This window comes from Narcine bancroftii, chromosome 10 (genome assembly GCF_036971445.1).
Source record: "Narcine bancroftii isolate sNarBan1 chromosome 10, sNarBan1.hap1, whole genome shotgun sequence".
Taxonomy (NCBI): Eukaryota; Metazoa; Chordata; class Chondrichthyes; order Torpediniformes; family Narcinidae; genus Narcine; species Narcine bancroftii.
This window is the reverse complement of record NC_091478.1, coordinates 72976190-72992538: the sequence shown is the minus strand read 5'-3', so window position 1 is coordinate 72992538 and position 16349 is coordinate 72976190. Positions and strand designations below refer to the sequence as shown.

At 44.0% G+C, this 16349-nt stretch overlaps 1 protein-coding gene across 5 annotated transcripts in view; it reads right to left on the bottom strand.

Moving 5' to 3' along the window:
• The window catches only part of vps9d1 (VPS9 domain containing 1), a 68401-nt gene that overhangs the window by 49378 nt on the left and 2674 nt on the right, over positions 1-16349 (bottom strand). For all 5 annotated transcript variants that reach the window (XR_011345743.1, XR_011345744.1, XM_069901317.1 and 2 more), the window contains exons 2-5: positions 13804-13876; positions 10022-10114; positions 5516-5675; positions 4265-4376 (exon numbers count right to left, since the gene is read on the bottom strand). Coding sequence is in view for 3 of the 5 variants with exons in the window: in XM_069901317.1 (XP_069757418.1) it covers positions 4265-4376; positions 5516-5675; positions 10022-10114; positions 13804-13876 (438 nt within the window). In the remaining 2 variants the exon portion in view is untranslated. The remainder of the gene's footprint in view (positions 1-4264; positions 4377-5515; positions 5676-10021; positions 10115-13803; positions 13877-16349) is intronic.

Here is a 16349-nt window from a genome sequence, read left to right as displayed (position 1 = left end):
ATTGCTCAATAGGAATCACATCAACTGTGATGAAATGAGAGGTTGGTCATGGTCAGAATTAACTCGTACCTAACCAAAGACCCAGACTCGCTGCAATTCACCTACTGCCATAATCACTCCAGAGCAAATGCAATCTCATTGGCTTTCCATTTAGCCCTGGATCACATAGACATCAGCAATGAGTACATCAGACTACACTTCATCGACTACATCTCAGCTTTCAACACCATCATTCCCTCAGTACAGGTCAATAAGCTCCCAAATGGATTCTTGACTTCCTCATCAGAAGACCAGAGTCAGTATGAATTGGAGGCAACATCCCATCCTCACAGACAATCAACACAGGCGCATCTCAAGGAGGCATGCTTAGCCCACTGCTCTATACACTCTACACCCATGGCTGCGCAACCAGGCACAATTCAAAGGCCGTCTACAAATTTGCCGATGACACCACATTTGTCGGCAGAATCACAGAAGGCAAGGAGAAGTGTACAGGAGTCAGACAGATCAGCTAGTGGAAAGGTGCCACAAGAACAACTTTGCACTCAATGTGCAAAACTAAGGAACTGATTGTGGATTTCAGGATGGGAAAATCAAGAGAACACAAACCAGTCCTCAGTGGGGTCAGCAGTGAAAAGGGTTAAGAACTTCAAATTCCTGGGTCTCAACATCTCTGACAATCTGTCCTGGGGCCTCCACATCGATGCAATCATGAAGAAGGCTCCCCAGTAGCAAGATTCGTGAGGATTTGAGGAGATTTGGTACATCACCAAAGACCTGCAAATTTCTACAAGTGGAGAGCATTCTGACTGGTTGCATCACTGTCTGGTATAGAGATGTGAATGAACAGGATAGGAAAATGCTTCAGAGTTGTGGACTCAGTCAGTGCCATCATGGGCATCAGTCTTCACTTGATTGAGGACATCTGCATGAGGTAGTGTCTCAAGAAAGAAGCCTCCATCCTCAAGGACCCTCACCACCCAGGCCACGCCCTCTTCACACCGCTAGCATCAAGAAGGAGCCTGAAGATGAACACCTAATGATACAAAATCAACTTCTTCCCCTTGGTCATCAGATTTCGCAATAGACAATAAACCTCAGACAGTACCTTATGTTTTCTTCTTTTTTTCACCAATTTATTTATTTAAAAATACATAATTTATAAGCAATATTTGCATCTGCAATGCTGGCAACAAACAACAAGTTTTGTGACTGTTCATGACAATAAATTCTTATTCGGATTCTAGATCAGATTTTTACCTACCATCAGAATCCTCTACCAGCTTCTGCCTCCAACATCTCAAACTCTGCCAACTACTAAGTGATCACATGACCAGACACAACTTCCTTGTTCCTCCCCTCTTCACCTTCTGCATGTCCGGACCCTCTACGATTCCCTCATCCACCTCTCTTCCGACCAATCACCCTCTTGGCCCCTATCCCTGTGACCGCAGGAAATGCTCTACTTGTGCCCGCATTTCCTCCCTCACCGCCATTTTGGGCCCAAAAAGTCCTCCCAAGCAACACTTCACTTGTGAATCTGCAGGGGTCATCTACTGCATCCAGGGCTCCCGTTGTGGTCTCCTCTACATCGGAGAGACTGGACGCAAACTGGAAGGTCACTTTGATGAGCACCTCAGCTCTGTCCACTGCAATAGCGGGGATCTCACAGTGGCCACCTCTTTCAATTCTCCATCCCATTCTGTTGCCAACATGTCTGATCACAGTCTCACACACTTACAGACTAAGACCATCTGCAAGTTAGGGAACAATAACTTGTATTACATCTGGGCATCCTCAAATTGGATGGCATTAACATTGACTTTTCTGGTTTCTTTGAGCAATCCCCCCACCCCCCCACCCTCCAACATCACCTTGCCTGGAGCTCTCTCCTTCTCTTTTATATTTTCTCTGTCTCCTTTACCCATCTCTGCACTCACTGTCAAATTCACCCCCTCCCTCTACCAATTCTCATCTTTCCATTCTCCTGGCTTCTACTCCATATCCAATGATCTCCTTTCGTCTGTTGCTCTGTAGTCCTCCCCCTGCCATTTCTTTTATTCAGACACTGCCTGCCTTTTCTCACATTGGTAATATTCTTACCTACTGCCTCGAGACCTGCTGAGTTTCTCTGTGATTGTATTTACTACAATCACAGCATGTGCAGACTTTTGTGTTTCACCCTCTGATTCTAGATTTTTCCAGTGAAGAAATGTGATTCAATCTTACCACCAACGTAAATTCACTGAAGGTCCAAATTGTTCATTGCTGATGGCACATCTTAGCGCTATAATGAATATCTCCAGAGTTTACTCAAGTTCTGTGTACAACATAAAGCAATATGATACTTTGGTTCTGAAAGATTTCTTAACTACTGAATTTCAAGAAAAATACCTACCTTCAACCTACAGCTGGCTTGGGTCTGCCACTTACAATATTCATCCATGCACAAACGTTAACAGGAACAGATTACACCTCCCTAATTCTGCCAAGAATTGTTCATGCCTCAGTGCAAAGTGTGCTTCACAAGGAACCAGCATAAATGACAGTGTTCATGCCAAAATGCATGAAGTGAGAAGTGCATCTTTTGAAGTATTATGTGAACAAGAGTATCAGAGCCAGAACCACCAGGCTGAAAAACAACAACTTCCCACAGGCAGTGAGAATGCTGAACAACTGAATGAACTGCTTATGTAAACCCTCCAAGACCCCACTATTTATTTATATCTGAATATACGTATTACATATGCATTGCTTGTCTGTATTTGTGTTGCTTCTGGATAAGGGTTTGCATGTTTTTTTCACTGCGGACCAAAGAACAATGTTTCATTGGGTTGAACTTGTACAGGTGGATGATGAACAGTTTTGCTGCTCCAATTGTTCAAGTTTATTATTATCATACAATTGTACAAGTACAAATTAATGTTAATAATAAACTTGATGTAAAAGACCTTGGTGTAAAAACATGCAAACATATTTCTTTGGCTTGGCTTCGCGGATGAAGATTTATGGAGGGGGTAAAAAGTCCACGTCAGCTGCAGGCTCGTTTGTGGCTGACAAGTCCGATGCGGGACAGGCAGACACGATTGCAGCGGTTGCAGGGGAAAATTGGTGGGTTGGGGTTGGGTGTTGGGTTTTTCCTCCTTTGCCTTTTGTCAGTGAGGTAGGCTCTGCGGTCTTCTTCAAAGGAGGTTGCTGCCCGCCAAACTGTGAGGCGCCAAGATGCACGGTTTGAGGCGATATCAGCCCACTGGCGGTGGTCAATGTGGCAGGCACCAAGAGATTTCTTTAGGCAGTCCTTGTACCTTTTCTTTGGTGCACCTCTGTCACGGTGGCCAGTGGAGAGCTCGCCATATAACATGATCTTGGGAAGGCGATGGTCCTCCATTCTGGAGACGTGACCCATCCAGCGCAGCTGGATCTTCAGCAGCGTGGACTCGATGCTGTCGACCTCTGCCATCTCGAGTACTTCGACGTTAGGGATGTAAGCGCTCCAATGGATGTTGAGGATGGAGCGGAGACAACGCTGGTGGAAGCGTTCTAGGAGCCGTAGGTATATGCAAACATATATTATATATATATATATATATATAAGGCAAAGGAGGAAAAACCCAACACCCAACCCCAACCAACCAATTTTCCGCTGCAACCGTGTCTGCCTGTCCCGCATCGGACTTGTCAGCCACAAACGAGCCTGCAGCTGACGTGGACTTTTTACCCCCTCCATAAATCTTCGTCCGCGAAGCCAAGCCAAAGAATATGCAGTACGTACATAAAAATAATTATTGTTTAATAAATACAGTAGTAGAGTCTCGGAGGGTTTATACGAGCAGTTCATCAGTCTCGCTGCCCACGAGAAGAACCTGTTTCTCAGCCTGGTGGTTGTAGCTCTAATACTCCTGTATCTCTTTCCCTCATTTGTGTTTGGACCAAATAAGAATAGCAACAAATGTGAAGGGAGATCTCACTTTATTTTCAGCTGTATTTGAAAGCCTGAATTATTTTTTAGCACATTCTTCTGTGAGGCACTCCATGCCAGCTTAATTCTGAGTTCCATTTTTGTTTCACTGGACCATCTGTGAAAAATCATGATTTTACTGTGTACTCTTTGGACATACCTTGTCTGCTTTGTATAGTTACATTTCATTGCGCGTGCACGCACACACGCACGCACACACACACATGGATTATTATAGTTATATTATTATGTTGATTCACTTATTCTTTGGCTACAATGTTGGAACAGCATTAGATGTGGCCTCACCAGTGATGTTTTCTGCATACCCTGATTCGGATTCAATCGTGCCATCCGTGCCTCATAAGCAGCTTTCAACTTCTGATTCTGTCTTGAAGCTTCCTCCAATGGAGTAAGTTCTCTAAATAGAAGTAGTTTTAAATGATATTTCATTGGTCATGAATGAGTCAAATACGGCAGTTTAATAGCCTTTATTGCAAAAGGGTGGCCACTGTAGAAAATCTTCATTTTTAATTCTGAAAGGTACTATTCCCAATAAATAAGTGCATTTGACATGGTTCACCTTTGATGTCTGAACTGTATTCATACAATACTTTTTTGCATTGCATGGATTGAATCTTCCAAAATAAAATGGAAACTTTAATATATAACCATTCGAAGTCGGAAATAAAATGAAATTCTAGCCCATTTGGATGAATTCCTCAGACAAGTGAGATGTTGGCTTCAGACCTGGCTAGAATGATTATTCATGCCTTGGTGGGAGTAGGGGAATTTTTATATTCTACTTTATGACATAGAGTATGTTTCAAGGGAGCATGGCCAGTGGAATCAAAGCAAGCAAAATCTCCATCTATGATCAATTTCTATTTGGATAACAACAATGAGAAGAGCGTGGAAATGCTATTTGCATTCTGGATTATGGTGTCGACCCGCAGAGAGCAGAGACACAGAGCAGAGACACAGAGCTCCCCCAACTGCCCAGTCCAACTGCTGTCGGCTCCATCGAGGCTTTAAATGGCTTGCTAAAGGAGCTGATGATGGTTTTTAAATCCTGCGTCCATGGGCTTGGGCCTAAGATGGTGGTGCCTATGTACGGCTGCAGACTGGGGAAGCAGAGGACTGGCACAAGGCACTAGAACACAGGAAGACCACCCCCTGTTTGAGAAGAAGAAACAGAGGAGACAACCCATGGGATGGTAACCACAGCAGCAGACCAGTGAGGGACTCTGTGGCTGAAGAACACACAGGGATCAGAACCAGGATCCGAAAGGGTGATGAGGGAGTTGGAGGATTCTTGATTGTATCAGAGGTTTGGATCTGAGTGGCTACAGAGGCTGTGGAAAGTGCTGGAGGTGAATCCACAGACACTCAGTGACTTTCTTTTGCTTCTCTTTCTCTGTCTATAAGCGGTGCCCTGCAATTTTTGAAGATGGCAAATCATAGTCTGCTTTACAGTAGGCTAAAAGACTAAAGGAAACTTTTTTGTAATATCACATTTTAAGTTTTATTACATGACAATAATAGAATCTTGAATTTAACCTTTTTGTTATTTGTGTTTCTGGTATTTGCAGCTTTTGGAAGACTTCAGGAGGCAAAAGCGATGTACCAGCACCTCCCCCATCCGAGACCACTCTCCGATGACTTGGAGTGTACGAGGGCTCGGCGATGTGACCTGCTGCAGGCTGACTTTCCACTTCACCTGTGAGGCATACATCAAGCTGCAATAAAACATGTCAGCAGTTCCCCGGAGGATTTATTTACCTCTTGATTATATTAAAAAAAACAAAAGCAGAAAATGCTGGAAGCACTCTGCAGATTGGGCAGCATGTGAGGGGTGGGGGAGAAACTGGGCCAATGGTTCTGGCTGACGACTCTTCACCAGAACTGGAAAATGTGGAAAGTACAATGGAACTATCAACGAATGAGTAGAGAGGGAAGAAGCAAAAAGATACACATTGAAGCAGAAAGCTACAGCTGCATCTGAAGGAAAAGGGATAAAAGGATATTGGGGTGGGAGTTTGGGATAAAAAGAGTGAGAAAAGGAACAAAAAAGTAGTTACCTGAAATATTTTCATTCAACATTTAAGTCCTGCAGGCTGCATCCTGGCCAAACAGAAGACCTGGTTCTGGGCCTTGAACTTGGTCTTAATTTTAGGAACTGAGATAATGCTTGGCAGTAATTATTATCAGAAAACTCAGTCACCAGTTACAATTTTCAGGAGTTTTACACTGAAAATGGCATCCATCAGCCAGGAGTGCAATAGCCAAGCAAGAGATCAGGGCATCATAAAAATAGGTTATTCAGCCCATTGTGTCTGCCTGCCATTTAATCATGAGCTGATCCATTTTCTCACTCAGCCCCACTTCCTGACTTTCTCCCCATATCTTTTGATGCCCTGGCTAATCAAGAACCTATCAATCTCTGCCTTATGACCTAGTCTCCACAACCGCCTGGGGCTACAAATTCCACAGATTTACCAGCCTCTGGCTAAAGAAATTCCTCCGCATCTCTGTTCTTAGCAGGGCTTCACCCTTCATTCCTGAAGCTGTTCCCTCTTGACCGAGACTCTTCCACAATGGGAAACAACCTTTCTACATCTACTCTGCCCATGTCTTTAAACATGAGTTCCCCTATCATTTTCCTGAATTCCAATGAATACAGGCCAAGAGCTGTCAAATTCTCCTCATTTGATAACCCTTTCAATGACAGTAACTCCAGGTTTTCCCCATTTAACTGTGAGGTGAAAATGAGAGAAGCTACTGTCATTTTTTTTGAAGATTTTATTTTTGAAGTTTTTATGTCATACATTCATCCATATTCAAAATTCATTGTACAATATAATCATATAAATCAAAGAATGAATTTTGAATATGAGTATGATTTGCATTGTACAATATAGTCATATAATCATAAATTCCAAATCACACTCATCTATATTCAAAATCCATTGTAAAATATCATTATATAAACCATATTACATGTTAACTTTAAAACCCAAATCTATTCTGTCCAACCATTTCCCCCCCCACCCCCCTCCCAACCTCTCCTTCTCACAAAACAGGGCTCACTACTAACAATGCTTCGCAAAAAATAGAAAAAAAAATGTTAGAACTAGTATCAAAATAAAAGGGATCTTGTTCCCTTTACCAGATCTTAAAAAACTCAGTGTGAATTTCAAAAATATAAAATAAACACAAAATTGTGATATTACTCAAAATCTTTAGTTATCATATTCCACACAAAAAAAATTATAATTATTACATGTTTCACCTCTTTCCTTCTATCTCGACACATTCCTTTCAAAAACCATTTTCACTTCTTTCAAACACAGGATGCAATATCAACATTTCCCCCCATAAAATGAATTCGCAAGAAAAAAAATTATAAAGCAAGGAAAAAAATGAGAAAGCCTCCCTTTAGTGTAAATATAAAAATCATCTCCCCCCTCCCCCCCACAACCTCAATTTTACAGGTAATGGGGAAAAACTAGTGGATTCTGGAGGCCAGTCTTCCGAACTCCCAGGCAAAACAAGAAAGGATTAATATTAAACAAATACAAATACACAGGAAGAAATAATATCATGATTCAGATTTAAAGAATCAGGTTTAAATAAGTTCTCTCATTTTCTTCCAATTTACTTCAAAGTTGGTAATTTGTTCACAAAATTCTTTGCTGTTTCAATGTCAGCAAAAAAACACCTTGTCCATCTGACGATCATGATTTTCAAATTAGCTGGTTGGCGCAGCACAAATTTGTATCCTTTTTTTTCCCCAAAGGATGTTCCTCAGTGGATTAAATTCCTTTCTACGTAATATTAGCACAGCACTTCTATCAGGATAAAAACATTTTTTCACCTTCAACTTCCAGTGGTTTTCCTTCTTTCCTTTTTTGCTGCAGCTCTGAATATTTTTCCACAATTAAATTTCGTACATCTAATTAATATAGAGCGTGGTTTTGAATTCATTCCTGAACATGAACAAGGAGATCAATATACTTTCTCAATTTCTACCTTTTCTCCAACATTTTGTACTCCCAGAACATTTGGTAACATTCTTGAAAGAAGTGGATTGGATTTACCTCTTCCACTCCCTCTTTGAGTCCCACTATTTTAAACATTATTACATCTTGTAAAGTTTCCAATATTTTTGATTTTTCTGTAGCCGATTCATTTAATTCTTTTTCCACTTTAACCACCCTTTCTGTAGTTTCATCCATTTTTTATTCCACTTCTGTAACTCTTTCATTTAAACTCCCAATTTCTGTTTCTAGTCTGGTCACTACTTTTAAAATATGATCCAGTTTCTTATTAGTATTCTGTTCTTTCGATAAAAGTACTTTTATTATATCTTCATTAGTATATTTCCTTTTTTTTAAAAAAAAACGACTCACTGAATTAACATTTACCAGTTCATCCTCTTTTTCTGTGCTTTGATCAGTCTCCAAATTGCCATTTTGAGAGAGACCTCCTTCTTCTTGCTTCTTCCAGTTCTCCTTCACTGTACGCATGCCCAGTCTCTTCTTTTCTTCTTCTCCAATGTCTTTACACCCTAATCCATCATTCCTCCTGGGAATCGGGTTGTCTCACATGAGGCAGAACAAACCACAATCCTTCACTTCTTTCTGCAAATCGGGTCTTCTCCCTTGAAAAATTGCTTCCCGTCGGGAACTCAAAGCCAATGACAAATGTTTATTCTTTTTTGGCACCTTCACAAAAAAGATGTGTTCAAATTACTGTAAAATTATTTTATTTTCCTTTTATAATTACCGAGGAGCTTCGGGAGGCTGCCTCCTTCCTCCATTACATCACCCCCCTTGAAAAGCTACTGCCATTACAGTGAATGTTTCACAGCTGCATTACATATTCTGTGGAAATACCTTACAACTGAAGCTGGTGAAACCATTTTTGGAACAATTATTTTCTTATCTGTGCATTTCTTCTTTGCAGGCAGGATGACTTACTCCCATTCACGGGTCCTGAATGAGCTGAAAAAGCTAGTATGGGAATGACAAGACTCTTTCATATTTGGGGCAGGAGGTAGCTGACGTGGGGAGTTTGTGTGGCCGTGTATTCTTTCTGTCACTAATGCATGAATTCTTTGAGCTGCTGCTTGCACGAATCCAAGCATCGGAGTTACTGACTTCGGCAGCTGAGTGACGTTCAGCTCTGTCACAACGGAGATTGTCCAGTTCATCATGAACTTCATGCTTTGGAATGCAAATCACCTGTCCGCAGCTGCTTTCGACCTGGAACAGCAATTGGCATGCAACGCAGGCTTCACAGACCACTGATCCCCATGGATGATGTGGCAGGGCAATCACAATGGATGCAGATCAGGATCTGTCACAGACAAGGCCTCATTCCTTGCCTACAGCCGCACATTCCGACTTTGTCTTCAGTTGTACAGTTGGCCCACGCTCCCACCCCCTCTCACTGACTTCACACTACAACGTCAGCATGAATTGTCAAAGCAATGCTCTCTGCTAGGTGAAATGACTGTTTTTTCTTCTTCTTCCAACATCACCAATCATCAGGAATTGCTTCAAATCATCAAAAGCTTTCATCACTTTCTTTCCCACTTCCATTTATCCACATTCTATCCCCCTCTGCCTTAATCTCACACCGTCCAGCTTACTGGCCCTCTCCATCACTGCAAATCTCCTTTTTCAACACACAGTTTCTGTTGAAATTCCTTCATTGCCGAGGCACGACTGAGCAAAGTGAATTTCTCCTGTTCCTCATTCACTGCTCTTAATTCATGAGCTTCTGAGAAGTATTTTGGCCTTTGAAAGACACATTCTGGTATTCTACCCTTCCTTATATCTGTCTCCTGCAAATTCAAAGATACCTCAGGGAATATTTACATTCAATCCACACTGAACATTGTAAAATATGCCACTTTATCAAAAACTGCATGAAATCTACTCCATTAATCATTTTACTTTCCTGGAATATGTACTTTGGGAATATAACTTCAAGAAAAATTGTCCTGTTCCTGAAAGTTAACTATTCCCCCAACAACAATTAAAATGCCCAAGTACTCACCAAGTTTACCAGCTGTGGTTTTAATCCTTTCTAAGCATTGATCAGCCAACTTTAGCATTTTCTGCACTTCGGGTGTTATCAGCTCCTTTTCATCTGCAGTAAATTTAAAATTTACGTTAATAAAACAAAAAAATGCTGGACGCAGGTCAGAGAGAAACAAAACATCCACAATAACTTGGAAATGGAGAGAGTAGAGCGCCAAGTTCCTTGGAATCCACTGAGCATGAGACCTATCCTGGACCCAAACCATCCCCTCACTTGTCAGGAAGGCACAACACCGACTGCACTTCCTGAGAAGTCTGAAGTGGGCAAGTCTACTGGCCACCATTATGCCAATCTTCTACTGGAGCTTTTGGAAGTCAATCAACAGGGTTGGCAGAGAGGATTACAATGGTCTCCCTCCCTCCATCAACAAGATCTATTGGGATCTTTGTCTGAAGTGGATGTGCAAAATAGTTGAGGACCCCTATCACCCAACACACAGCATCTTTCAACTGCTCCCATTGAGAAAGAGGTACAGAAGTATCAAAATCAGCATCACCAGGAAACAGCTTCTTCCTGTGGGTTGTGAGAATGCTGAAAGAACAAAGAAACTGCTCACAATAACCATCTGAGACTTGTCTATTTCCGAAACTCTATTTATTTATGTGTATACATGAATACTTGCCCTGCATAGGTATTGTCTGACTGTATGTGTATTATGTCTGGTTGTGTGTCTGTACATTTTGCACCAATAGCCAGTGAACACTGTTATATCAGGTTGTACTTGCACAATAGGATGATAATAAACTTGAACTTGAAAACTAAAGTTTCAGGTTGAAGAACCTTCATCAGGACATTGAAGGAGACTAAAGAAACCCATTAAGCTTCAGGGAGCTAAACAAGAAAGTCTACAAACACTGTGATTATAGTTTACAGAAAAATATTGGGAAAAATCACGCAGTGGTAAAGATAAAGGTACATAACTCACTTTTATCAAGGTATGAGCAAAAAGCAGGCAGGTGCCTGAATAAAATGTGAGGGGGGTTGTGGGGAGGACCACAGGTTAATTGTAGATATAGATGGAAGGCCACTGAAAAATAACAGGTGATGGGGAGGGAACTGCTCTCTGAATGCAGAGGAAAAGGGATGGAGAACTAGAGGAAAGGAATCAGAGGGATGGGGAGGAGAGGGAGAACAGGGAGTGGTCTCACAGAAACCAGAGTAGTCAATGTTAATGTCATCTGGTTGGAGAATGCCCAAATGGAATATTAGGGTTGCTCCTCCAATTTATAGGTGGCTTTGGTTTGGCAGTGCAACAGGGAGTGTGGGATAGCTGGTATCTCTTACAGGGAAAAATAGTGTTAACCAGGGGGATAAAATGGAAACAAAGTTATCAGTCTGATGATTGAATGTGAATGGTCAGAATAGGAGGACGTGCAAAAGAACACAAGAGGTTGTAAAATGCGGAGCAGAAAGTTATCCCCACAAGGTTAGACTGGATGTCCTCTGTCGGGGGTTAAAAAAAAAAGCAACATAATAAGCTGAGCCAATATCATGGAGGATTGATACAATCAAGTTAATGTAAACATGTAGAATTAATATCAAGCCCAGAAGGCTGCAACGTACCCTAACAGGAGATACTGTTCCTTGAGCTTGTGATGGGTCTTCTTGTAACAGTGGAGGAGATGCAGATTGAGAGATCAGAATGGAGTATTAAAGTGAAAGGAAACAGGAAGCTTAGGGTTGCCACACTTTCCTTCATTTGACTGGGTACCAAGTACAAAAATGATCTCATGATTCTATTCAGATTGCAGAGTACATACATGACATCACATATAATCCTGAGATTCTTTTTCCTGCAATCTACTTATGGGTAGTGCAACAAGAAAACTGTACTCATCGCACAAATAAAGAAATGTCAAAAAAATGGCTGTCTGTGCAACACAGAGTGAAAAAAATTAATAAAGTGCAAAAGTAAGTCCTTAAATTAGTCTCTGATTGAGTTTGTTGGTGAGGAGTCCGATGGTGGAGGGGTAGGTGCTGTTCCTAAACCTGGTGGGTGGGGAGTCTTGTGGCACCTGTACCTCTTTCCTGATGGTAGCAGCGAGTTCAGAGCATGTGCAGAGTAATGTGGATCCTTGATCATTGCCGCTGCTCTCCGATGGCAGCATTTCCTGTCAGCGTTCTCGATGGTCATGAGGGTTATGCCTGTGATGTCCTAGGCTGTGTCCACTACCTTTTGCAGGACTTTATGCTCAGGGGTATTGATGCAGCCAGTCAGCACATCTTCCACGACACATCCTGAGAGATATGCCAGGGTTTCAGATGTCATAACAAACTTCTGCAAACTCCTGAGGAAATAAGAGGCGTCCTTTCTTCATGATACCATTAGTGTTGGGTCCAGGAAAGATCCTTTGAGATAGTGACTTTCAAGAACTTTATTTGCTCACCCTCTTCACCTCTGATCCCCCAATTATCACTGGATCGTACACACCTGGTTTTGCATTCATGAGGTCAACAATTATCTACTTGGCTTTGGCGACGTTAAGTGCAAATTTGTTGTTTTCAATCTCCCTCCTGTAGGCTGACTCATCGCCCCTTTTTATCCAACCCACTACTGTGGCATCGCAAGCAAATGTGTAGAGTCAGCTGCACAAGGTGTAGGCGAGGACGCACGAACAGTAATGTGTGCAATTTTGGTCACTCAGCTGTAGGAAGGATATCACCGGGATGAGGTTGGAAATTGTTGGTCTTTATTCCCTTGAGCATTCTCTTTGTTTTTTGGCTATGATCCCTCACGAGGACTCTGCTCAAAGTTTATGGGCCCCCTTCCCTGTGAAGCAGTCAAGTTCAGTTGGTTTCTTCCATACTTCTCTCCTACTGATGACATTAAAAGCATTAAAGTTATTTTATGATTTCAGTCTGTGGGCAGCCCCCCCCACCCCCGCCATCGAGAATGGCTGCCCTGGAGTGCAGGAGGCCAAGAGGTGATCAGATTGGGGGCGTTCATAAAATTATGAGGGGAATGAATAAACTTCATTTATTATCATTTGACTGTACATATAAAACCAGACATTGTTTGTTTGGACCATGGTGCACACAGCATATAATAATCACATATATGCATCTAGATTCAATTTAAAATAAATATGTATAAACATTTTGGGTTGATTTGCTAGGTTACAGAAGTCTGCTCATTAATCTCACAGCCTGCAGGAAGACCTATTTCTCATTCTGGCAGTCCTGATTTTGATGATCCTGCACCTCCTTGTTGATGACAGTGGGTCAAAGTGAATGCTCACAGTTTTTGTGTGTCCCCCCCCCACCCCCACCCACCGTGTCGACGATTCTCAAACCCAAGCTTATAGGTTTATGGTGAGAGGGAAGCGATTTAAGGACTGGAGTAACAAGTTTTTTTTTCCACTCAGAGGATGGTCCATATCTGGAACAAGTTGCCATGGCATAGTTTCGATGTTCAAAAGACCTTTGGATAGATGCATCAATAGCAACAGGCTTGAAAGAATATGGATGAAATGCAGGTAAGTGGGAGTAGCCTAGAATGCCATCTTGGTTGGCATGGATGAGTTGCCCCAATTCTGCCTATTGAATGCAGGTGCTCTGCAGAGCAATCACCCCATCTGCACTTGGTTCCCCAAGGAGTGGAATCCACATTGAGAACACTGAATTCAGCACATGAGATTGAACAAGTGATTTTGACAAAAGAATTTCAAATTAATTGTCATTTCATTTTTTTTTTTAAATCTAAGATTAGGAAAAGTGTATAAATAAGATAGATTTACCCTTTATTTGGGCGTCTTCGATCAAAGCTTGTGTGATAAAGTGTATACTCTTCAGGTATTCACAATAAGCTTCCTGTCAATAAGAAAAGAGAGAAGATCACTAACACTTCCTGTTATGGCTTTGGAATACAACTAGCCTGGGGAAAGAGAAAAGTTGCACCTCGATAGTGTAGATTTTGGAATTCTGAACTGAAATAAGAAAATGGTTACAATGTCAATAGCCAGGCAATGCAGTAGCTATGAAAAGAGAAACAGAGTTAATACCTCAGCTCACTGGCCTGAGGTCAGAAGTATAGAGAGTTCATGTTTCAGGACATGAATTAGTTCCTGGGATTAATTCCTGAAAAAAAAGATATTTTTTCCTGTTATTTGATGATTCCCTCAGTATTTAATAAAAAGTCAGTGACCCTTTTATACCAAACACAAAACCTAAATATAAAACTACGAAATATGTAATAATGTTAAATAATCTTTAATTAAAAATTATTTTAACGATTTATGATGCAATAAATTATTTTTAAAACTTGTAGTGCACCAACCATTCCATTTCAATATTTTATTTGTATCATTTATTTCACTGCAGATATTGGGAATCTTTTCCTGCTTTTTATTGTCCCAGCAGATCTTCGAAGTTCAAGGGCAAATACATCATAATAGGTTTGGACGAGATGTACACATTATATTAAACAGATTCTCCTCCAGCCAAATAGATAATTCACAGATCTAAGAAAACAAAAAAAAAGTTGGAACAAGAGAAGCACATTTGATTGATGAACTGATTCTCGTATCATCCTTTCCCTTAACCACTGGCTTCCTTTTTCTTTATCCACATCAAACAGATCTATTACCATCTTGAAAGAGTCAAGGTACAGATCTAAGGCGAATCAGGTCTTGCTGGTGCTGATAATTATATAATCCTGGTGTTCTTTATTAACAAGATTAAGGTCCCAATTTGGTCATGTTAGAATTAAAAATTAAAATATTTAGTATTCCCATACATTATTATTCAATGCATCCATACCAATTAATTACCACCTGTGTAAAATCAGTGCTCCTCAGCCTCACCTCTCCCTATTCCACTCTCTGCCTCATACCCTCTCCCCACATCTCCACTTCCTCAAAACATCTGCTTCCCTCTTTCTCTCATCCCATCCTCTCTTTCTTCCTCCCTCCCTGTTCTAATCCTCCATTCTTACCTTCCATCCCCAATCTCCTCACTTGTCTCACACATCCCTCCATCAAAACCCCTCCATTCCCCCCTCTCCCCCCTCCGTTCCCCCCCTCTCCCCCCTCCGTTCCCCCCCTCTCCCCCCCCTCCGTTCCCCCCTCTCCCCCCCCTCCGTTCCCCCTCCTCCGTTCCCCCTCTCCCCCCCCTCCGTTCCCCCTCTCTCCCCCCCTCCGTTCCCCCTCTCCCCCCCCTCCGTTCCCCCTCTCCCCCCCCTCCGTTCCCCCTCTCCCCCCCCTCCGTTCCCCCTCTCCCCCCCCTCCGTTCCCCCTCTCCCCCCCCTCCGTTCCCCCTCTCCCCCCCCTCCGTTCCCCCTCTCTCCCCCCTCCGTTCCCCCTCCGTTCCCCCTCCGTCCCCCCTCTCTCCCCCCTCCCTCCCCCCTCTCTCCCCCCTCCCTCCCCCCTCTCTCCCCCCTCCCTCCCCCCTCTCTCCCCCCTCTCTCCCCCCTCCGTTCCCCCTCTCTCCCCCCTCCGTTCCCCCTCTCTCCCCCCCTCCGTTCCCCCTCTCTCCCCCCTCCGTTCCCCCTCTCTCCCCCCTCCGTTCCCCTCTCTCCCCCCTCCGTTCCCCCTCTCTCCCCCCTCCGTTCCCCCTCTCTCCCCCCTCCGTTCCCCCTCTCTCCCCCCTCCGTTCCCCCTCTCTCCCCCCTCCGTTCCCCCTCTCTCCCCCCTCCGTTCCCCCTCTCTCCCCCCTCCGTTCCCCCTCTCTCCCCCCTCCGTTCCCCCTCTCTCCCCCCTCCGTTCCCCCTCTCTCCCCCCTCCGTTCCCCCTCTCTCCCCCCTCCGTTCCCCCTCTCTCCCCCCTCCGTTCCCCCTCTCTCCCCCCTCCGTTCCCCCTCTCTCCCCCCTCCGTTCCCCCTCTCTCCCCCCTCCGTTCCCCCTCTCTCCCCCCTCCGTTCCCCCTCTCTCCCCCCTCCGTTCCCCCTCTCTCCCCCCTCCGTTCCCCCCCTCTCCCCCCTCCGTTCCCCCCTCTCCCCCCTCCGTTCCCCCCCTCTCCCCCCTCCGTTCCCCCCCTCTCCCCCCTCCGTTCCCCCCTCTCCCCCCTCCGTTCCCCCCCTCTCCCCCCTCCGTTCCCCCCCTCTCCCCCCTCCGTTCCCCCCCCTCTCCTCCCCCCTCCGTTCCCCCCCTCTCCCCCCTCCGTTCCCCCCCTCTCCCCCCTCCGTTCCCCCCCTCTCCCCCCTCCGTTCCCCCCCTCTCCCCCCTCCGTTCCCCCCCTCTCCCCCCTCCGTTCCCCCCCTCTCCCCCCTCCGTTCCCCCCCTCTCCCCCCTCCGTTCCCCCCCTCTCCCCCCTCCGTTCCCCCCCTCTCCCCCCTCCGTTCCCCCCCC